Source organism: Armigeres subalbatus, chromosome 1 (assembly GCF_024139115.2).
Source record: "Armigeres subalbatus isolate Guangzhou_Male chromosome 1, GZ_Asu_2, whole genome shotgun sequence".
Lineage (NCBI taxonomy): Eukaryota > Metazoa > Arthropoda > Insecta > Diptera > Culicidae > Armigeres > Armigeres subalbatus.
The window spans coordinates 318,491,033-318,516,314 of NC_085139.1; the positions used below are offsets into that span (position 1 = coordinate 318,491,033).

Consider the following 25,282-nt stretch of genomic DNA (forward strand, 5'->3'; position numbering starts at 1 on the left):
GCAGCACACAGATGAAATCACCAGCGAGGATGATGTTCTCAGTGGGGTGGCGAAGGTAGTAGGTCAGGGTGCCATTGAAGAACTCTTCTCTAGCAGTGTGCTGTGCAGTGCCGGAAGGAGCGTAAATGTTGCAAATTGTCGTGTCGTGCACTCTCAACGCGATCAGCCGGCTATCGAGGCTTTTCTCGACGTGGTTGACTTGGATGTGCTCCTTCACTGCAACAGCGGTGCCTCTTTTCGTGTGATCTGCAGCAAAAACGACACAGCCAGGCAAGGAAAGCTGTTCGTTCTCGACTTCTTGCAGACACACGATATCGAGGCCTTGGCTACTGCGCAGGTTCGGAGAGCGTGGAGTTTCGTGGGGTTCGTGATAGTTCCGATGTTGATGGATCCAAGGTTGTACGACATGAAAGCCATTTATGGAAGAGATTCTACGCTCTGCTCGTCGTCACCGTCGTCGCATCGTTGCTTTTTGCCGGGTGGACGTCCTCGGCTTCGCCCGCTTCTTGTGGATGTTGACGAGTCATTCGTTTCGTTACCAGTGGTTCGGCTCTGCGATCGAGTCACAGGCTTTTTAAACAAGTTGGCTAAGACTGCTTCGGTGCTGTACGTTTGTGTGCGCGACGATGATGAACGATAATGAACTGCAAGCGCTTTGCATGTTCAACAACGGGCTTGGGGACGTCGTTCTAACGATGCTCGGTGGCTGGCTGACTGATATAATTAATGAGCCAGACGGTTCGGTCTGACTCGCTGGCTTCGGCAGCTCGGGAAAGGCCTCCAGCGATGCTGGTGGTGGAGCGACAGTACGCACTCCGACCGGTGTCTGGCCGATTGTCTTCTTCGGTTGTGATCGTGGCACAGTTTGTTTCGTCACGTTGGCGTAGCTCTTCTAGACCAGCAGTTTCTTGTTCTGCACACATGATGTGCCAGTGTTGGCTTGTTCTTTGCAGTGTTTGCATGAAGAAATCTGCCCCTTGTAGACGATGTACGCCTGCTGACCATCGATCGTGCCCCACGAATCAATGGTTCGCTGAATTGTACCATATGCCGAGGGGAATCCCACCAATCTCAAAACATCACTCCACGTCAGCTCGCGTAGCGAGATCATTTCGCCGAACGCACTGAGGAAACCGACGATCTTCTCTTCGGGAACGTTTTCCGGCAAGTCGTGCACCTTCACTTCCACACTTCCATCTTCATGCTTTTCGTCGTGTTCGTCCACGATTTTTGTGCGAACATGATGCAACGTACACACCAGTCAAGCAGTTTGACGAACATTGACTCCGCCCCCAAGAAAACACTTCGGTTGCTGCTTTGTTTGAACGTGTGTGAAGTTGTTCGACCAACCATTTGACAGTTGGCGGCTCGGTTGGAAATAATTAAAACGGTTTGATTTTGGTTTGAGTTGTCGGGGGTGGAGTCAAGGTTTGCCGAACATGCTTGAGCATTTGTAGTGAAGTTGCACAAACCCACATATATTTTTTGATGGTTGGTGCTCAAGTTGGCGCTTCGGTCGTTCGTTTGTGATATTGTTGGTCGAATAAATTGATTGTTCGTGCCGCTGCTGGCAAAACTTGATGGATGTTTGAACAAACGAGAGGTGGAGTCAATGTTGGTCAAACTGCTTGACCGTGTGTACGTTCCATCAGGTCTTTAACCTTGGCGAACGCACATTGTTCACCGCGGTAGCTGGAACAATGCTGGAACTGGAATCTCACAACATCTTCTTTCTTCAGCCCTAAAACAGTGTGGCAGAAGCCATGCACCATCTCGAAAGACGGCTTCACTGGGAAGCGAAAAGTATTTTCTCGCCTTATCGCAAATCACTAAAGCGCAACGCGACGACTTTATGCCAAAAATATAAACCCAAAAATATCGGGATTACAGTTGATCCAACATCATACTTCTTCGGATATTCTTAAGAATTCCTTAGGAATTTACTTCAGGAGTTGCATCGGAAATTTCTCCACAAATGTTTTTAAGAGTATTCATTCATTCATAAATTTATCCAAAAGTTCGTTCGAAATAAAATCCAAATATTTTTTCGTAAAAAGATACCCCTAGGAATTAATTCGATCCAGAAGATCTTTCTTGCATACCTTCAAAAATTCCTACAGGAATTCCATCGTAAATTACTCTTAGTAACTTCTCCTTCTTCTTCATTGGCATTACATCCCCCACTGGGACATTGCCGCCTCGCAGCTTAGTGTTCATTAAGCACTTCCACAGTTATTAACTGCAAGGTTTCTAATCCAAGTTACAGTTACCATTTCCGCATTCGTAAACACAATGATACTTTTATGCCCAGGGAAGTCGAGACTATTTCCAATCCGAAAATTGTCTAGACCGGCACCGGGAATCCAACCCAGCCACCCTCAGCATGGTCTTGCTTTGTAGCCCGCGCATCTTACCGCACGGCTTAAGGAGGGCCCCTAAGTAACCACTCTACTAAATTCCTCAAAGAATGACTTCAAAAATCTTCAGTAAATAAATCTAGAAATACCTTCTGAAATTCCTTCAGGAATTCTTTCGAAAAAAGTTTCCAAAGTTTGTCTAAGAATTCTTTTGGAAAATTCTCCGGAATTTCCTTAAGGAATTCCTTTAGCAATCCGCCGGAATTACTTTTAATTGAATTTCTTGAATTTATCTGTAGATTCCATCAGGAATTCCTTCGGAATTTTTTTTTTCAATTGTTTTCAGAGATAGATACAGAAATTATTTTGGAAAGAATCAAGACATTCTTTCGAAAATTCAAAGAAGGAATTCTAGGAATTCCTTCAGATTTTCCCAAAAGAATTCCTTCAAAAATTCCCATAGGAAAATCTTTTTAAAAATCCTTCAAGAACACTTGCATCTTGAAAATTTCTTCGGAAATTCCTCAAAAGATTCCTTCAAAATTTTCTTAACGATTTTTTTAAAAGAATTTCTTCGGAAGCTCCTTTAGAAATTTGGTTGGAATTCCTGCGGAAATTAATCAGGGAAACCTCCCGAAATTTCCTTAGGAGAATTCCTTCGGATTTTCTTTGGAAATTACTTTACAAAATGGTTTAGGAGTTCCTTTGAACTTAAAAAAAAATGTTTTAGCAATTATTTCAGGAACTTCTTAATGAAATTCTTTCAGTAATTCTTTAAGAGATCCCTCTTGGAAGATGGTAGAATTCTCGGAAATTCTTCAGAATTCCTTCAAATCTTCATCCAGGAATCCCTTCGGACTTTCCTCTGTAAATTTAATTAGATATTCCTTGAGACCCTCGGATATTCCTCCAAGATTTTTTTTTCAGAAATCACTTCAGAAATTCTTTTCGAAATCATTTGGAAATTACTTTAAGAAATCTTTCCGAAATTTCATATGGAAATTCCTTTCAAATTTCCGTTAGAAACTCTTCGGGAAATTCTTTTGGTATTTCCTATTTCATTCTTCAATAAATTTTCGGAAAAATTCTTCCAACTAAATTTCTGGAATAGGGTAAATCACTACTGCACAGAAAGCTAATGATTTATACTGTTTGGAAGCAGCCGTAGGTATTTGATTAATAATTTTTAAAAAGTCTCCCGTTTATCTCGCACAATACTCAATATTTGTCAACCATTTGTTTTACTCCTAATTGATTCAACTATAGAAAATAAAAATATAGATACAAAATTTCGCTCTTTCGTTGCCACACCACTGAGACGGAGTGATTCTTTCTACTTTTTCCACTCTTTCTACTTTTACAAAACGGTCAAATAAACAGCTAGGTACCTGAAAAATCGTCACACTAGTCGATACAATCATTGCTTGAAGCTGTTAATCACCACACAATAATGCAAAACTCACGCACTTGAATCTTTTCTGTTCGTTCGTATAACTAGAACTTATATAAATATATTAGAATACATTTTAATATGTATCCTCAAATCGAACAAAAAATCCCCTCGGCCCAAGATGGTGTTGAACTTAATTTTAAGATTAAATAAACACCTAAATAAAGGATAAAAAAAACCTCGTTCCAAAAACTTTTAGTCGTACCGTGCCAAGAGGCCAGGAGTATGGAAATAATCCTTCATCGTTGATAGGAAAACCGTCTAATACGTTGACGCTATCACGTTATTTATAATTTTCTTGATTTTAAAAAGAGAAAAAAATATTTTTCAAGTGTTTGGAAGGAATTTGGATGAGTGCAAGACAAAATTTTCAAAACGACTTATCTGCTTTTGTAAACAAAGATTCAAACGACGATTTGACGAATCTGATAGCTCTCCCACGCAAACCAACACCACCAATAGGTAGGTGAAGGTTTCCGCTGCCTGTTGATGGTGTTAGTTTGCGTGGGAGAGCTATCAGATTCGTCAAATCGTCGTTTGAATCTTTGTTTACAAAAGCAGATAAGTCATTTTGAAAATTTTGTCTTGAGTGAATATATCTTCTCAACCAAAATAAAATTATTATGAATAATAATATCTGGCATCAGGTTGTCGTAGAATGTGCATATTTTTGTTTACGTCGCATTTCGTATATCACCTTCTTTGAATTTTCATAGGAATTTCTAGATTTATCAGCGAAGCAAACCACAAGAGGAAAATTTTGAATTCTAAAAATTGGCCCGCGGCTTGAAAAGGTTAGCAGGCCTGCCTTATTTGGTCCTACCTTATTAAGTCCTGAAGCCTAATATCCTAATATGCTCTTGACAAAGAATTTTAGGAATCATTCAATTTTTTTGAAAGAATGATGAGCCTTAAAAAACAAAAATCATCCCGAGGAAACTTGTTAGTCGTAAACTAACCACGATACCCCACGACCGCAGGTTTGTTCATCTTTTGAATTTACATAAAATAAATGATGATGATCGGTGAAACACAAAAACATTATCTCCAAAAAATAATGGCGTGTGGCTGTTAATGTGGTACACAGTGTACTGTTGTCGGGTTATTTAAAGGGCTACTCACTTCGGAAGTTACATATTTCGAAAGTACTTGGACACAACAAAATAAACAATGTTCCCTTACCTTTGTAGAATCTTCCAACATTTTTGTGTGCTCTGCGATGAACCTCACGCAGAAGCAACTCCTGTGGACTTCAATGGGACAACTGGTGTGCGAGAACGAAGGTTGTTTGAACACCGGGCTCTTGATCCCGGAGGGAACGGCCGTATCCGCCGCCGTCGATAAAGACAACTCCTCCGACTCTGAATGTGGAACTGGCAGGGGACCGTGAATCTGGCAGCTTCCTCCGAATGGGCCGGTTCCTGATAGACTGTGCAATTGAAAATTACTTCTAACAGTTGCAACATTTTTGATCGATGAATGTTCATGGCCATGAGGACAATCATATTAAATGGATGTGTTTATTATTACCGCAAAAAGATTAATCAAAAGAGAGAAAAATGAATCAAATATTAATCGATCTTATAAATACCTTAGTGGAGATTGATCGTCTTTTACTGATGTCCTAATGTGAAAACGAGCTTTAACGCGATTTAATGTGGTGGTCGAATAATAAGGATAAAAGCAAGCATGTGGATGTTTTGGCAATAATTTTCTACAAATCGAGGTAAAAATAGAAAATGCAATTAACATACGAATGAATACATTGATGTATTAAAGTATTCAAGTTAAGCATTAATAAACGCGATATAATATTAGTAATTAAAATACAATGGATAAAATTATATATGTTTAGTATTTACCTGTGGTTTTCTATATAGGCAGGCCTTTTCATGAATAAAAATCGCGGAAGAAAATCTAAAAAACAAATAGGATATATTACACATATATTCACAATGTATTTTTTTTATTTACCGATAAAGAAAGTTTTGACCCAAGGTGCCATCCTATGAGTCTGCGGTGATCTAAAATGAACATTCAGTACAACGACCGTAACGCATATACTGGAAGGGAAACAACAGTTAACTGAAATTCAACAATCCCTCCCTTCATAAGAAATAAAAAATCATATTTGCATGATATAAAAAAAATTGTTCCATTCAGTCAGATTTAATTAAAAAATTAGTTTTTTTTAAATATTTTTATTGTTTATATAATATGAAACATTCCAGCTAAATAAATCTAATTTACTCATATGTAGAACTCTAGGCAGCTAGAACACTAGGAGACATTTGTGAAGACTATTTAAATTTTAAATATTTCTTTTTAAATAACGATATTGCTTCTACCTTGAATTTGGTAAAAGTCCACGGGAAAAATCCGTTGCTAGGTCCATGACTAAAAAGTCATGTTTTCATAAAACTTGTTACATCATCATTATATTATGACTACAATTCATGATATCACGACCGAAACGACGATAACCATGAATAATAATAGCATATTTTCTTGAACGCCAGAGGCGTTTTTGCATTTTCATAAATAATATATCATGACTCGGAGTCATGTTTTCATGACTTTGAGCCATGAAAAATGACGCTAATCCATCCAGATTATGCCATTTATTATATTATTTATCAAATTTAATATTGGAAAGAAAATTGAATGTATGGGGATTGGCATCAAGTTACTCTTTATTATTATATTTATTACCATAAACGGCGCAATCTGATAAGAACTCCAAAATATATTCAGATCTCCAAAATACATCATTTGTAGAATCAATCACATACACATTCGTTTATGTTAGTGATCAACATCATTATATGAAGAGCGTTAATGAATAAAGCTTCCAGTGAATGATTAAATTTGTTATGATTAAATCATTCATTTCTATGATTAAAGATTATGATTAATGATTAATTCATTTTCGACAATGATTAATGATTATGATTAACGATTAAATTAATTTTTGACAATGATTAACGATTATGATTGATGAATAAAACGTTTGGAATATGATTAACGATTACCGATCGTGATTAAATGTTGACACAATATGTGTATGATTAATGATTAACGATCGATATGATTAATGAATAATGATTATGAATAATCAAATTAAATGATTTGCAAAGTGATCAATGATCAAGTAACCTATCTACCAAATTGTGTCATTAAAAGGTATAACAAATGTATGATTATGATTAAAGATTAATGAATAAAAGCGATGTATGCAATGATTGAAATTGATGATTAATGAATAAACTGAAAACAATCATGAATATGATTAGTGATTAATGATTAAATGTAAAAATCTATGATTAACGATTAGTGATTAATGATTGAATCGTATTTTTTGTATGATTATGATTAATGAATAATGATTAAATAACCCATTATTCATTAATCATGATTAAATCTATGAATAATCACTAATGCTCTGATTATATGTATGTGCCACATTCCGGGTACTGATCAAATTCGGAACGACATTCTGGCTTGCAAAACATCGAATTTTAATTGGCCCTGACGAAAGCGAGAAAACAAAATGGGGGCTGGGTGATGCTTTTTTATTTCACCCAGCAAGGGATGTAAGACGTCAATTTTAAAATGCTTATTAAAGCGTTAAAACACATTTTAGCCGAAAATTGTTCATTTTTTTGGGTTAGAAATTTAATTTACTTTTATATAGGTAACACGAAAGTTGAATTATTTTGATTAAAAATTCTAACCCTATGTATTAAAAAGTTTTCAACATATCACTGTTAATAACATTTTAAAAGCATTTTAAAATATACTTCCTATACTTCACCATGTTGAAAAACACCAGATCGCCGCTAGATGGCAACAGCGCGGCTGCGTCAAAGCGAATTATTATAAATATTAATATATGAAACTGTATCTTGTGAGGGTGAGATATATTAGCAATTGGGCAATCGACTTTTAGAGTGCATTGATGACAGATATGCAAATATCGTATAACGGTTTGGTTGCCAACACCGACTAGTAAATAGCAGGCCATGACTTTGCCTCTTTTCTCGTTGGACAACGATCGGAGTAGCACGTGCGACAAGACAGCACACCTCGTGACGGATAGCTCGTTCGGCAGAATTGGGCCGCACATATCTGAAACGATACAACCATTCCATCTGCTCAAATAAATAATAAGAAAAAAATGATGTTCCCTTTGTCCGAAAATCTCATACTTCGGTTTTATTGAAACACTGCACTATGGTCCAGGATACAGATTTACGCGGAAAGATGAATTTTACGCCAAAACTATATTTTTTAGAAAAAACTGTTGTTCTACAAAATTGTTCGAAATAGTAAGGCCATCATTATGGTTCTACCAAAAAATAGGGTGGCCCATCATATAAAAAAATAGAAAATATTTTTTTTATTTCTCGGAATATTGACATGTTATGTTCTACAAAGTTGTAGCGCAGCTAATTCCAATCAATTTTGCTAAAAAACTTTTTCTGTAGCTCTTAAGTTGGCTGATTTAGAGCAATTTTACCTAATTGGATTAGGGTGTACCTCAAAAAACAGTATTTTTGATCTATTTTTTTGTTTCAGATTTCTCGAAAAAGTCGTCTTCAGGTGACTTTTAGAGCTCAAAAAAATGCAACTTTTGATGGGTAAATATGCACAATATCTTTTTCCGATCAAAAGTTATAATCATTTTTCTGTCAAAATTACATTTTTTTCATAAGTTGATATCTCCGGTTAGGGCAGACCAAAAAAATATGTTTACACGGCATCTAAAAGAGAAATTAATATTCTTCATTATGTCAAAAAATTGGGGATATGTTATTTTTTTATCTCAAGTTTCACCAATTTTACTAAAATCATGTTTTTTCAAATAAATTGATATAACTCGACAACGGAAGAAGATACAGACGATATTCTTATAGCAAAACACGCGTTTTGAAAAGCCCTAATAGTCTTCAGAAGGTGACATCCGTGAAAAATAAAAAATGAAATGAGCAGATCATAAATCTTGTTTTTTGAGGGACACCCTAATCCTGGTAAGTAAAATTACTCTAAACAAGTGAGCTTAAGAGCTACATAAAAAGTTTATATAGCAAAGTTGATTGGAAAAAGCTGCACTACAACTTTGTAGAACATTTTACGTCAATATTCCGCAAAATAAAAAAATGAAGATTTTACATTTTTATAAAATGGCACACTTTATTTTTCGGTAACTCTATAATAAGGGCCCAAGTATCCAGAAAAACTTTGTAGAACAAATTTTGTTTCTTAAAAGTATGCTTCAGACCGAAAATGCATCTTTTCTCGTAAATCTTGCAATACGATCCCGACTAGAAGAGCATAACAGAAAAGGACACAATACAGTAATATCCCGATTTTATCACCCCCCTGGTGAATTTTGGGGTGATAAAACAGGGTATGTGACAAAATTGGAAAAAAAAAAATTTCATTTTTTTTAATTCATTCCACAAATATGAATCATTTTATGCCTTGGAAAGGCCAAATGCGTGAACGGTACCCATTATTTCTTGTTGAAATAGTTTACAGAATATTTCCCAGGTACTCAGAAGTCGTTCGTGATAAACTACAGGCGGTGAAAGTTATTTCATGAAAATCAATGTTGTTTGTGGTATTATTTACGAAAATAAAAAGAATGACAATGTTTTTTGGGTCACAAAATCGGGTCGAAAACGTGACAAAATAGGGACGTGATAAAATCGGGTCGAAAACGTGACAAAATGGGGGGATAGAAAAAATCGGGAATAGACAAAATCTGGGAGTGACAAAATCGGGTCAACACTGTATTAACATATTGTGATATTTATAACTTATTTTGATACAATTTTGTTCTTAGTAGCCATTATCTTTCAAATGTTGTAACAGGATTTTATCATAATATGATTTAAAAAATGCTTAACACCGAATTGCCCAACAGTAGGCAATTAAAATAGATGTAGCAAAGTCTTCCAGCCATATAGCCATATAGATATCACAACGCTGATATAATTTGCAAAGGTTGCCTTATTTATTATGTTGTTAGTTTCATGTTCTCGAAAAATATTATTGTTCAGACAAAATAAAAGTTTCGTATTGTTGATCACAATCTGGAGACCTATCACGAACTGTAAAAATTTGCATCTGCACAGAAACAATATATTTTGTATCTGATTCTGTTATAAATTTCTAACAAAATATGTTATTTTTATGATAAAATTGTAACAAAATTTGATAGTTTTTTGTTTCCAGTAGTGTGATTTTTGATAGAAATTTAGATATTTTAACAACATCCTGCACCACGTTTCTAACAAATTTTGTTATAAATATTTAGTATAACATAATAACATAGGTTGATATAATTTTGATATGACCTTCTAGTCGGAATGATAATGATAAAACTTATAAAAAGTGTTAGAGCTGTAGATTTTTTATTTTCATTTTTCACGAATGTCAACTTCTGAATACTTTTGGGGCGCTTTTTTTGCTATAAGAATATCGTCTGTATCTTTTTCCGTTGCCGAGTTTTTTTGTTTTTATTTGAAAAAAAATGATTTTAGTAAAATTGGTAAAACTTCAGATAAAAAATAACATATCCCCAATTTTTGACATAATAAAGAATATCAATTTATCTTCCAAATGCCGTATGAACATATTTTTTTGGTCTGCCCTAACTGCAGATATCAACTTATGAAAAAATGTAATTTTGACAGAAAACGATTATAAGTTTTGATCGGAAAAAGATATTGAGAATATTTACCCATCAAAAGTTGCATTTTTTGAGCTCTAAAAGTCACCTAAAGACGACTTTTTCGAGAAATCTAAAGCAAAAAAATAGATCAAAAATACTGTTTAGGTACACCCTAATCCAAATAGGTAAAATTGCTCTAAAACAGCCAAATTCAGAGCTACAGAAAAGCTTTTTAGTAAAATTGATTGGAATAAGCTACGCTACAAGTTTGTAGAACATAACATGTCAATATTCCAAGAAATAAAAAAATATTTTCTATTTTTTTTATATGATGGGCCACCCTATTTTTGGTAAAACCATAATGATGGCCTTACTATTTCGAACAATTTTGTAGAACAACAGTTTTTTCTAAAAAATATAGTTTTGGCATAAAATTCATCTTTCCGCGTAAATCTGTATCCTGGACCATAGTGCACTGCCCAGTCAACACAAAATCGTATATGATGCAACGTAAGATGCTATTAAGCGAAGGCGATTTACGTACATATTGTATGGGGAAGCACATATATGGCCCCCCTATGGTATCTTATGTGACATCATGTACGATCTTGTGTTAACCGGGTGATCACCATCGATGTGAAGTCGTGGTGTAGCTGCTACAAAGTATTCTTTTAAGTATTTTTTGTCATATTACAACCGTAGTAGGCTTCCTCAATCTTGTCAAAGTTACGTGTCAAAGCATCAATATCGTCGGCGAAGCGAAACCAAGTTGCTGAACTGAAATTCACACTCAAAGAATCAATCCATGCCAAAACGATGCTAAGTAGCAGACACGAAATCACCTTGCCGTAACCTAGGATAACATGTGACAACTAGATTTTGACTGCCTTGTTGTTTCCTCAGTCGGTTGAGATGCTAAATCCGGCAAATAATTTGTTATTAAATTTGATGTTTCCTCGTCCATTTCTTCCATCATTCATCGTGAAAGATGTTACGTACTAACAGAAACAAGTTTTTACGAAGAATTAGATGAATTTCAGAGTAAAAATGGTTAAAATATGGTCAATGATGTTTCAAATCGTGTATTTTAAATAAGCATAACCTTTGAGAATCATGTTTATATGCATTTTTTCACGAATATCAATTTTATGCACCAGCAACACGCCCATATTAACAATAAGCTACCCTTCTAAAAATGTGCCACCGCCGTTCGAAGTAATCGATTGTCATTTTTACCCAATCAACAACCGGTATGACAGAAAATAGGTACGATTTTTTATGACTTATTGACTCTTATCCAAGGTCGTAACGCTCTGCAGTCTTTAAAACGCGCAAGCATTCTCATTTAAATGTTATTTGACGGTCCCCCCAAGTCCAACATGCTATCATGATCCTCAGAGTTCGCAAATAATTTCACCTTTAGTTTGCGGTCTTCCATCACACCATCGCGGTTCTCAAAACTCGCAAATCCATTTTAACTTCACGGCGGTTCTCCAAACACGCCATTCTGGAACTCAAAATAAGTTAAATCATTTTACCATTACTTGCCGGTGTGCCAAACACGCAAAATCATTTTATCTTTATATGACGGTCCTCCAAACACGCCATTGCGGAACTCAAAGCACGCAAATCGGCCTAAATGTTACTTGGCGGTTCTCCAAACACGCTATTGCGGTCTTCAAAACACGCCATTGCGGTACTCAAAAACGCAAATAATTACAATTTTACTTGGCGGTCCTCTAAACACGCCATTGCGGTCCTAAAAAAACCAAAATCATTTCATCTTTACTTGGCGGTCCTCCAAACATGCCATTGCGGAACTCAAAACACGCAAATTATTTCGAACTACTCTGTGATACTCACCAATTATGTGATTCTTCCAACTCGCAATATCTTTTCGTGCGCAAACACAGAAGAAAAATGTAAACAACTTTTAAACTTACATTTTATTTTAACGAAGGCCACTAGGCCATAAGTCGTTTGGCTGGATAGATTAATTAGCCGAAAATGCCGTTTGCAAAAGAACCATTTGACCGAAAATTTCAGTTGGCAGAAAATGCCATTCGGTTGAAAATTTCACTTCCCTTTCGGCCGTATGATCTCTTTGGCAAAATTACATTTTCAGCCAAACCGTTTTCGGCCTATTAATCGTTTCGGTCAAATGGAATTCGGCTATATGACTTTCAGTCAAACGTGATATTCAACCAAGTGGCATTCGGACAAATGGCTTTTGGTTAAATGACTTTCGAACAAACAACCCTTTCCACTCATAAGATCACTCCTATGAATGTCGTAGTAGCCAGTGTAATGTGTATTTTCGTTTTCTTTTGTTTATGTGCAAAGTAAGAAGATGGAAGACCTCCTGACCCTTTATGTAAGTCAGCGGATCTCAACCTGGGGTACATGTACCCCTGGGGGTACCTTCGCTGGCCCAAGGGGGTACCTCGGACAAAGAAGCATAATGGCGGATGTATTACAATTCCATAATTGCTTAACTTTTGATTCTTAAACTTTGTGTTGCATGGCGGTCAGTAAATCAAATTCTCGTTAATCTTGCCTATCACAACCAGCACAGTGTATGAAGGACTGTAGGACAAAAGATAAAAAAAAAACAAAACAACTAAGGCACGAGAGATGCTTCCGAACTAAGATCTAGAATCGAAAGGCCCAAAGGTCAATTGCAAGAGGCTTGGAAGCCCCCTTTGAAGCGGCTCGTAAGTTTTTTCTCAAGAGCCCTCCTTTCAAAAAGGCTATCAAAAGTTTGATACCTCTTTTCAAGAGGCTCGGAAGTCTCGTTTCAAGAAGCTCGATAGCCTGCTTTAAAAATCCTCCAGAGTCTCATTTCAAGAGGCTCGGAAGTTTCCTTTTCATACGCTCGGAATCATATCAAGAAACTCGGAAGCCTCCTTTCAAGAGGTTCGGAAGCCTCCTTTCAAGAAGCTTGGAAGCCTCCTTTCAAGAGGCTCGGAAGCCTCCTTTCAAGAGGCTCGGAAGCCTCCTTTCAAGAGGCTCGGAAGCCTCCTTTCAAGAGGCTCGGAAGCCTCCTTTCAAGAGGCTCGGAAGCCTCCTTTCAAGAGGCTCGGAAGCCTCCTTTCAAGAGGCCTGGAAGCCTACTTTCAAGAGGCCTGGAAGCCTTCTTTCAAGAGGCCTGGAAGCCTCCTTTCAAGAGGCTCGGAAGCCTCCTTTCAAGAGGCTCGCCTCCTTTCAAGAGGCTCAGAGCCTCGTTTCAAGAGGCCTCAAGCCTCGTTTTAAGAGGCCTGGAAGCCTCCTTTCAAGAGGCTCAGCCTCCTTTCAAGAGGCCTGAAGCCTCCTTTCAAGAGGCTCAGCCTCCTTTCAAGAGGCTCAGAAGCCTCCTTTCAAGAGGCTCAGAAGCCTCCTTTCAAGAGGCTCGGAAGCCTCCTTCAAGAGGCTGGGGAGCCTCCTCTCAAGAAGCCTGGGAGCATCCTTTCAAGAGGCTCTGGAGCCTCCTTCAAGAGGCTCAGGGAGCCTCCTTTCAAGAGGCCTGGGAGCCTCCTTCAAGAGGCTCGGGAGCCTTCTTTCAAGAGGCCTGGAGCCTCCTTTCAAGAGGCTCAGGAGCCTCCTTTCAAGAGGCCTGGAGCCTCCTTTCAAGAGGCTCAGAGCCTCCTTTCAAGAGGCTCGGAAGCCTCCTTTCAAGAGGCTCGGAAGCCTCCTTTCAAGAGGCTCGGAAGCCTCCTTTCAAGAGGCTCGGAAGCCTCCTTTCAAGAGGCTCGGAAGCCTCCTTTCAAGAGGCTCAGAGCCTCCTTTCAAGAGGCTCAGAAGCCTCCTTTCAAGAGGCTCGGAAGCCTCCTTTCAAGAGGCTCGGAAGCATCCTTTAAGAGGCTCGAAGCCTCCTTTTAAGAGGCTCGGAAGCCTTTTTTCAAGAGGCTCGGAAGCCTCCCTTCAAGAGTCTCGGAAGCCTCCTTTCAAGAGGCTCGTCATTTCAACTTTTTGGATAGAAACTTTGTGAATAATGGAGAGCCATATATCCCTTTAGTTTTCAGGTCTGTTTTTCATATATCTAATCAGTTACGCCTATTATCATTACGACGATAAAAATAGGGGGTACCTCAATTACTGCAAAAGTCTGAAGGGGTACCTCTCAAGAAAAAGTTGAGAACCGCTGATGTAAGCAATTAGTGTAGGCACCGGGGAGAAAGTTCTAATGCCGCTCCAGTCGTGAAAACTCTACGATAGACGAAATATTCTACACTAGTTTACTAGGTACTGTCCGTTTGTTTAAACAGTTTTCCTGCTTTTTCTGAGATCTTCGCAGATTTATGGATGCTCTAGATGTTATACATTTTCTGACATTATTTTTTTCCAGTTTCTAGAGCTAACAAAGTCCTTGCAATTTTGATCATTGACTTAAACTTTTCCTACAGAAGTCTCTAGCATTCTCTAGACAATCCAGGTTATTCATATGCTTCAGATTCCTAATATTTCTGCGTAATCTGAGTCTGAGAAATCAACTTAACTTTTGTTGATCCTTCAGAATCCCTAGATTTTTTTATACGTTTACGGAAGCTGTCTAGATTCTTTAAAATAATCAAAACCATTTTTTCCAGGTTCCTAAGATTTTTTCCTTAGATTTTCAGATTTTTTAGATTCATTATAGAATCCGGGACGTTTTTCGGGACAGCTGGCAATGCGGGACAGGTAGGCTGAATCCGGGACTGTCCCACATAATCCGGGTCGTCTGGTCACTTTACCCATTACGCAGCACTGCACTCGGCGGAGGGTTCACTGTTGAACACTGACTGAGGGAGAGCGATGCTTGGCTGCTTGTTCATCATCAATATCAAAACAGTATGGATTGGACTTCTCCATGTTTTAAAAAAGTATCAAAAATCTAACTGGTTAGCCCAGAATGCGTATGCTAAAATAAGCCTCCTGATCAATTTTCTGCTTCATTCGGATAAAATTTCAAGGTGGCTTAAGTCGATTTAGTCGTTTTACTGGTGATATTGTAGGAGGAAGACAAGCATGTGGCTAGGGCTTCGATGCATAGCTAAATAACAGTTTTACTGTTGAGGCATTCCACGGGGGCATGTCAGTCGATCCTGAGCGACCATTTCGAAAATATTTGAAACTCTGCACAGTTTTTCAATTTCATCTAAATCGTCATTTTTCGATATCAAATCTCCAAATTGAGTCACGTTTAACTTCTCAAAAGAGTGTATGTGCAAATGGTTCAAAAATATTTAAAAAGCTCCACAGCAAAAACGGAATGTTCGATTGTTATGATTTTTTCAGCAAAGTTAGACAACTAAATGGTGATTCTTAAGAAAATGTGCACAGTAAAAATATCATTTCTGTCACAAAAACTCAAATATCTCAAAACGCTATCTTTTTTCGAACGTATTTTTTTTAGGGAAAACGGTCCATTATATTAGCTATCTACCATAAAAATTTGGTGATGGTAAACTAATAAACAAAAAGTTATGACATTTCAAACATTTCACAATTTTCACATTTAGTAAAAAAAATTTTTTTCTGTGTAAGTTATTTCGAGAATTGCAGTTTGATGCAGATTTTATTGTTAAGGGACGTGATTTAAACAAGTTGTTTTCATGATATTTTGATTTAATTATTCATAGCATCTATAAGAAACTTAGACACGATCCAGTGTTGTGATCAAAAGTATTGATAGTGTCATAATTTTCATTGCACGTGACTGGCGAAAAATTCTTTTAATAGTGTTGAAACCTGTTGATAATAACGTTGATAGAAACATATCAGAAATGTTATTTTTAAGACAAAAGCTGCAAAATCAAAGATTTATATACACGTGTACGTCTATAGTTTACCTGCAAAAAATATACCTCTTAGAGAATAGACTTTATGATCGGGAGGAAACGGGTATCTTCAACAACAACAAATGCATGATAGGTACATACCATGACAATGGTCACGAAAAAGCAAAAAAATTACTACTACTAAGGTTGTTAAAAATCTTATAGTAATTTTTTTCTTCAGTCAAGCAAATGACACCAAACTAGTCAGTAAAAACTTAAAAGTGATTTTGTTTATTGAAATATTACGAACAACATGAGTAGCCGCTTTCTCAACTGTTGGAAGGCCGTTTGATGGAAAAAAGTGTTCAAAAGAGTTACGAAATCTCACCGAAAGCACCATAGATAAACTGAAAGCGACTGGTTATGCTCCAATGTCCACATTGAATACAAATTTACGCATTTGCACGTCCTGCCGTCTAAACGTTGACAAAAGAGCAATCTGTATATCATCGGTTGAGCAGAGCGCAGGAAGTTCGAAAACGACAGCAACTGAGGAATTGCCAGATGTATCGACAACAACTGAGGAATTACCAGAAGTATTAAGTGCTGAGAGCCTTGCCACCGTACCATCAGCGAAATCTGTTTCAACAAATCAATCGGAAGATGAGTGTATCCAAAAGGTCAACATCGAACGCTTTAACGAGGGCATAGCTGGGATAAAAGTGACTCCGATTAAATGGAGTAAGATGGACTACGTTTATTACCCGGAAAAAAATAACGTGAAATAAACGAAGCTGTACGAAGAAACCTCTTCAAATTAGGACCTGATGATGTGGAAAATACAGACTACGATGAGGTAATTATAAATATGAAGGAAAGGTTCTCGAATGCAGCCACGACAAGGAAAGAAAAATTATTGATTTTGTCGATGCTGCCAAGTTCGTGGTCTATTCAGGATGTCATTGATGAGTTCAAAACCAATAGAAATACAGTAAAAGAGGCAAAACAATTGAAGAATAACTGTCTTTCAACCAAAAATACTAGGTCTAGTACTGCAATAACAGATGAGACAAAAGAAATAGTAGTTCAATATTTTGAAGATGATGAAGTAAGTCGAGCTATGCCTGGTCAAAAGATTATGTATCAGTAAAAAAGATGGAAAGCGTCAAGCAATCCAAAAACGATCAATGATGACGACTTTGAAAGAAGCGTACACACGCTTCAAGGAAATTCACGATAATATTAAAATAGGTTTTTCCTCATTTGCAAGCCTTCGGCCAAGGCAATGTAAGCTTCTTTCCAATTCAGGAACACATAATGTGTGTGTGCACAACCCATGAGAATATTAATCTTATTTTACATAGTTTGAAAAGAATCAATTTAACAAAGGATATTAAAATGTTAATTGGTAGTCTTTTGTGTGAAAATACAACATCAAATTGCTATCTACGATCTTGTTCGGATTGTCCAGATTCTTCATCATTGGAAAATACTTTATTCGCTGAGTTTGAAGAAAAATATATTGATCAGTTGTCATTTGAGCAATGGGTGACCACGGATAGGTGTGACATAGAAACTATTGTAAAACCTGTAGATGAGTTTGTGTCATATTTTTGCTTGAAATTAGAAAGTTTAATCCCTCACGATTTCATTAAAACAGAACAATCCAGCTTTTTAAAAATACGAAAAATACATTACAAAATGGTGAATTTTTAGTCATTTGTGATTTTTCTGAAAATTACAGCTTTGTATTGCAAGATGAAGTGCAGTCCCATCACTGGAACGTACAACAAGCTACAATTCATCCATTCGTTATTTATTTTAATGGAAGTACGCAAATTGAACACTTAAGTTTTATTATAATTTCCGAAGATTTAAGACACGATTCAGTATCCGTAAACTTGTTCATTGAAAAATGATTAACTTTTACGCGTTGATAAGCATAAAGAAGTCAAAAAGATATATTTCATGTCTGATGGAGCAGCGTCGCAGTACAAAAATCGTAAGAATTTTTCGAGCCTATGTCAATTTAAATCAATGTACGGAATTGATGCAGAATGGCATTTTTTGCTACATCACATGGCAAAGGTCCTTGTGATGCTATTGGAGGAACAATAAAGCGCATGGCCACAAGAGCAAGTTTAGCCAAAGAACGTGAGCATCCAATTAAAACTGCGAAAGAACTTTTTGATTGGGCAAATCGTAGAAAAGAAAAAGATTTAACCAAATTATCATTTTGTTTTACTACTACTGAAGAGTACGAAATAAAGGCTTCAGAGCTCAGCGAGCAATTTAATAACGCGAAAACGATCCAAGGAACCCAAAAATTTCACTGTTTCATTCCATTGTCGGAAAATAAAATTAAAGCAAAACTATACTCAAACTGTGCTGATAATAATTCAAAAGTGTTCGATATTTTAAAAAAATTGAATAAAAATAAATAAAAAATAAGTATTAACAACCTGTTTTCATGATATCATAACCCATACCAAAATTCAAACCCAAAACTCTTAGAGTTTCTATAACAACATTGTGTAACTGCCACATTTAATTTAATACTTAGGATAATATTAATTCATGTTTATTTATTTATACATATAATATTTATACATATAATATACATAATATCGATGAATACATAAATATGGAATATCATACAAACAAGTTGTTTAACTCACGCAAGGCCCTTAACAATAAAATCAGCATCAAACTGCGATTCTTGAAAAAAAAATACACGGAAATTTTTTTTTGTTTACTATATGTGAAAATTGTGAAATGTTTGAAATGTCATAACTTTTTTGTTTATTAGTTTACCATCACCAAATTTTTATGGTAGATAGCTAATATTTCCGTTTTCCCTAAAAAAATTACGTTCGAAAAAAGATAGGGTTTTGAGATATTTGAGTTTTTGTGACAAAAATGATATTTTTAAAGGCAAAAAAATTTTTTTTAAAGAATCACCATTTAGTTGTCTAACTTTGCTGAAAAAATCATAACAATCGAACATTCCGTTTTTGCTGTGCAGCTTTTTAAATATTTTTGAACCATTTTCACATACACCCTTTTGAAAAGTTAGTCGTGACTCAATATGAAGATTTGATATCGAAAAATGACGATTTAGATGAAATTGAAAAACTGGGCAAAGTTTCAACTCAATAGAAAATCATGAATTAAAAATTTTCTTAAATTTTGATGCTGTTGCTTGGAATCGCTCATTTTGTTTTCTTGAGAAAGAATTGATTTTCCATTGATAAGCAGCGCGCATTTGAATGAGATTGTTCTCTGTGAAGAGTATGGACCTTTACGTAAAAAGCTTTTCTTATAACTTTATTATCGAAACAGATTGTTTAGTCAGTTATACATGATGTTAACTGATGTTGCTACAAAAAATATTCTAATAAATATGTCTAAGGTCTCTCAGTGTGCAAAAAATGGACTGGACAGTTAGGGATTTTTATTCTGAGATTTGAATCGAAACGCTGGACTTATAAAAAACAGATACCAGATTCATGAATTATTTGTCTACTTTCATGACCTTAGATCATGGTTCCAGTGTATATGCGTCATGATGTCATGACCCAGATGACAATGTATTGATGCCATATTCATGATTTATGATTCTGTTTTCATAACTTTAGCTCATGGTTCCAGAGAGTGCATGCTTCATGATATCTTGACTCAGTTTGTCACTTTTCGTTGCCATGGTTGCGTTACAGAAAAATCAGTCATGATGTCATGACGTTTATTCATGGTGTAGGCCTAATTTCATAAAATAAAAACACACATTTTTCTCAAAATCATGACTCATTTTGAAACTTTAGTTCCGGATTTTTTCCCGTTTCGTTATTACCAAGTAATAGGTATTGGATTGTATTGTATCTGCCAGTTGACGAATATCAATATCGCTCATTTGTAAATTCTCAATACCAGTAAAATATACTTTCGCCATTATGGTATACATACCTAATTGAAACTAATATCATAGCAAATATCAAATATTTTCCCAATAACGGTACAACCAATGACGTTGGTGGAATTATTTCAACGACTAGTAGGAAGAACACATGGAGACTAATTAAAATCGAAATCGACAGGGTAACCTGAAATAATTGGAGAAATGATTATTTACTAATCTTACGTTTGGTAATTTCATTTTTAAGATTATTATTAGTAGGAGTAGCTTGTTTTCCTTTGTGTTACTTTTTCTTACAAGCAGTATGCAGAGCTCGCGATTTCGTGATAACTCTACAATTTTACCTATTTTCCACTTACCTTTTCACCACTGTCTGATGGCAGATAAAATGTCAAGACAGTCAAAAACGAGATTCCCATGCATGGAATAATGATATTAACAGTGTAGAAAAGTGTCTTTCGCCTCATTGTAATATTGAACGTAATGTCGAGGTAAGGCTCATCACAGCATGTATAAAATTTTTCATTGCTGAAAAGTGATATTGTCTTACTCAATTATGCGCGTCAGATAACACATCAATATTATATTCACCGAACTGCTGGAACCTCCAAGATGTCCCATTCGACAGACATGTAAAACTCGGATAGATCAACCCCAACATCTACGATGTTACTCCCAGACTGTTCATCCATGTGACGCAAGTCGACCTGACGAAGAAGCAAAGGTTAGGTGATTCCAAAAGCTATTGATGAAATAAATATCATGCAAGAATAAAAAAAAATATTTTAACTTATCATATGAACTATTTGAAATCATTGAGCTTGTATCCAAAAACGAATATAACCAATAAAGAAACATTTCCGATCATCATAACCAATTAGTGTAACAAACTGCATACATTCTTGAATTATAAAAAGTAGCGTAATAGTCTGAAATGAATATTTTAATCTTAATGAAATAATTTGTATACATAATATGAGAGAGCAAACTATAATTCATCAAACGTGATTTCTACACTTGTTTTCAGAATAATGGCAGCAGTACATTTGCTCTCAACAATTTTCGCAGTAGAGCGTTTTGTATGAAAATCGACCGTTGCTTATTATTATTCTGAGCACAAGTGTATGCATATATATTACGGATGAATGAGATGGATGGATTGTTGATAAAAGAGAAAACTCGTTATCATCGATGCGAATCATGGCGTAGTTTTAACACGTGAATATGTCATGCAAATATTTCATACTGTCACAGCTCAGGACACAAGTTACAGTTAGTTGGTTTTGATTTATTTTTGTGCTAAAACGATTAAAGCGTGAACAACATATATGTGCAAATACTAATGAACCTCTATGTATTATACAAAATATTTGTAAATTAACGGCTACACAGTCCTCTCATTTCATTCAGAAGGGTTTTTGTAATCAATGTTTTAACATTAGTTTAACATAAAATGTTTGAATGGGGCTTCTTTCGTAGCTGGGCGGCCGTAGAACTCGTCTGGCGTACTGGGCTGTGTGTTCGAGTTCTATCGAAAGATAGTGGCTGCCTTCAATACATTTTGCAAAATAAAATGTTCCACATGCTGTGCATTTGCTCTTAAAGATTTTAAAATATGTAAATGGTGTCCATGCAATGATTTATGATTGATGGGAATAATGTTTTTGGAAGTTTAAATCTAACTTGTATCATTAAGTTCTACATCATTGATGTTTTAGTGTGGAATTGTCTCGTTGTTAGAGTGTAGTTCAGGACTAAGGGATCATAATCATAGAATTGACAAGCTGCTAATTGATGATTACCGTGTGGGGCCGAGATCTATAAAGCACCATAATAAGTCTACTTTGGAATTCTTAGGAGTGAAATATTTTGAATTTAAAAATTGAATATTTAAAAAATGAATTTTAATATTCTGCTATAATATTTTCGTGTGTGTCGGTTAAACTGTAATAAAAATTGATCACTACTGCGATAGCGACCATTTTTATTGAACCTTGCACATTCATTTGAGTTATTGTCCATCAACAAGTGGCTACATTAAAACCTTAAAACTCTCATTCACATTGATGAAAAGTGATAAATGGAATACAAACTGGCAAGACGGCTTCTTAAGATGTGTAGAAAAAGTCTATTAAAGTGTGATTTTAGCCAAAAATGAAGTCGTTTAATTAAGAAGAGGTATAGTTATACACTGATCTGTGGCCTCAAATGGCCGGAGCGAAATGCTATAACCGTAGCTCTCCATCAGCATGTGCACGCCACGGAAATCTGACAAGAAGAGCCATGGCTTGCTGCTCACCTAGAAATATTAGAATAAGAGATCGACGAAGACGCCATCTTGTTTCCAATCGAACCGACAAAAGCTGTTCCAATTCGACTTGATTACATTTTGCATCCATAAGAAGCAAGCAAAAAGTTTCCAGTATTATTTTCACGATTTCATGCACTTTCATACGTTGCCATTTCGATATTTTTTCACTCCGCCGGTCTCTGGTTATAGGGTTGCTATGCTCACCGATTGACTCTAACGTCTCAGGGGCAAGCCAGAGTAAACGCGACGAGCGATGCGACGCGACGCGACTCACGTAAAAGAATAACAATCATTATCAACAGGCTGTCAAATTGCACTGTCGCGTCGCGTCGCATCGCACGTCGCGTTTACTCTGGCGGGCACCTCAGACTCTAACCATTTATCCGCGGTCTTCCAGACGCGTTTTGTGATTTCCCAAACCACAATCCATCAAATATTTTATTCTTCGCACATTAATCACTTGAATTCAACTCACCTTTTGAAATCAGCATCAGGATCCAAAAAATATCCAGGCAGGATCGCCAATGCACACCACGGAGATCTGACAAGAAGTCAAGAAGAGCCCGAGTCATGGCTTGCTGCTTACCGATTGACACACTGATGGTAACTTATTCAAACCCTTGTGCAAACCCCACAACAGAGGATGGATTTCGATTCAAAAGGAGTACATTCAATCCATATTTCAATACCTGCTGATGTAAGGTTTTGAAAATGCCACACCACGGAACTATAAACCTTTATCTACAAGGAAGTGGAAGTGGAAGATAGTGGTTCTAGTGACCATAGAATTGTTGAAATCGCTGTTATTTTGCTTAATTATTTTAGAGTGTCTTAGGCTTGAGTTTGCAGTAGATGTCGAATAAGTCAGTACAGCGCGTGTGATACCGAAACAGTTTTTGGTGAAATACGTTAGATACACATTGCGTTTTCGTCTATGTATCATCATGAATATGGTGTCGTACAGAAAAAATAGTCGCTTATCAAGGCGATATCCAATAGATTTCCTTTCCAACTAACATACTATATTCCTTTCCAGTGCGCTCATGGAGATGCAGAGAATTCCTCGGTCTTATATAACAATGAATGTCGATCTAATTTTCCACTCCCTTATCCCAATTGATTGTGAGGACGTAGCCGGCATCGTTATTGGTCTTGAATTAAAGAAACTGTAAAGAAGGCTATTCAATTGGAGAACTGTGCATATTTGTTGTTCCTCGGCCAATCTCGAGTCCGATGCGATTTGTGATTAAATTAATCTTTTACACGAAAATTAATCTTTTCTACGTCTTTTTCCAAGCTTTCTTTTCTTTATGTAATCGACCACATTCGGGTTCTTGATTGACCCCTTAGGTGATGATTTTTCTACCACCGTAATCCGGGAAAAAGTGTAGAAATACTAGTTCGATCAGGGTCGTTCAGCACTTGTTTTGCTCGTTTCCGACTCAAGGATAAGCTTGGTATAAAAATGCGGAACTTGATTGGTCGGGATTGGCCGGTTTCGTATCGATGTTCGCTTTCTTCCGTGCAACAACCCTTCCAAACATTTGCCAGCTTACGGGGAATGCTGTCAACAGCTCGGATTAGGAACTCTCGAACGAAAACGTTCAATCGCGTAAGCTGGATTCGTTGCAAAAAATACTGAAAGGAAAAATTGATGTCCCGACTATTCTCGCCGAAGTCAATATCTACGCTCCGCACAGCACACTATGACGTCGGGATTTCCTTCATCTTGGAGCACGAAGTGTAGAATATGGACAACATGATCCTATTAGATATATGAGCAATACTTTTAACGTAGTCTTTTACCTGTTTGATTTCAATAGTCCGACTCTGCCCTTTAGACAACGACTCTGTGCAAGACGATGATGTTTGGTCTTTTTGCTTTTCTCGTACAACAAAGTTGCATGAGAAGGCTATAACTTCACTCCAAAAGTGTGTATGTGTATAGCCCATAAATATTTTTTTATTAAACGCGTTTCATATAGAAGGACTTGACAGATTCGAGTGCAACTGGTTTCATTCGACGGATCAAATTTCCTAGTTGGACACTATTGGTTTTGTTTTTCAATAAATCAAGCAGTTTGGATTATATTTTTATTTTTTAATCAATTTTGCATTCACACATTGAATCATTAATCATGTTAGCCGTGGCGCAACCCATTTCTCTCATAATTGAGTAAGCAGCGTACTAGAATTGCACTAAATCTTTTAACCGCCGAAATGTAGGCAATAAGCAATTCAACATATTAAATCGAATTAATGTTGTAAATCCAGTTGGGCTTCCAAACCCCTATTGAGTTCAGAACTTGATGATCTACTTAAACAACAAAACGTTTTACGGGGCCTCAACTCTAATATGAAGTTGGCAATGGTACTTGAGACATAATTAAACTATTTTTATCAAATCGCAGTGTTACCAGAACATCAACGGTACTCCAAACTATTCTTGACTTCAGATCTTGCAGGTCTTCAAGACCAACAGAGTGATTGATAGCTTGTGTGTTAGTTGTTGAAACCCCATGGGACACATTACATCAGTATTTGAAAAATCAACACTGCCAGAATAGCTATGGTCCTCCAAACCATTCTTGAATTCAGATATTGAAGGTCTACAACACCAATAGAGTGATTCACAACATTGCATCAGTATGTACAAATCACAACATTGATTAGTGCCCCAACTATTCTCGCCGAAGTCAATATCTACGCTCCGCACAGGACACTATGACGTCGGGATTTTCTTCATCTTGGACCACGAAGTGTAGAATATGGACAACATGATTCTATTAGATATCTATGTAATACTTTTAACGTAGTCTTTCACCTGTTTGATTTTA

The 25,282-nt window shown here is 36.5% G+C and overlaps 1 protein-coding gene across 6 annotated transcripts in view; it reads right to left on the reverse strand.

Moving 5' to 3' along the window:
• The window catches only part of LOC134207982 (acetylcholine receptor subunit alpha-like), a 68,976-nt gene that overhangs the window by 4,546 nt on the left and 39,148 nt on the right, over positions 1-25,282 (reverse strand). For 4 of the 6 annotated variants that reach the window (XM_062684088.1, XM_062684086.1, XM_062684091.1 and 1 more), the window contains 7 exons: positions 20,726-20,841; positions 20,494-20,662; positions 20,185-20,321; positions 5,782-5,870; positions 5,670-5,724; positions 5,399-5,521; positions 4,990-5,236 (listed from right to left, as the gene is read on the reverse strand). In XM_062684088.1, coding sequence (XP_062540072.1) covers positions 4,990-5,236; positions 5,399-5,521; positions 5,670-5,724; positions 5,782-5,870; positions 20,185-20,321; positions 20,494-20,662; positions 20,726-20,841 — 936 coding nt within the window. Of the gene's footprint in view, positions 1-4,989; positions 5,258-5,398; positions 5,522-5,669; positions 5,725-5,781; positions 5,871-20,184; positions 20,322-20,493; positions 20,663-20,725; positions 20,842-25,282 lie in introns of all 6 variants that reach the window. The other 2 variants (XM_062684090.1, XM_062684089.1) reach the window with 2 other exon arrangements.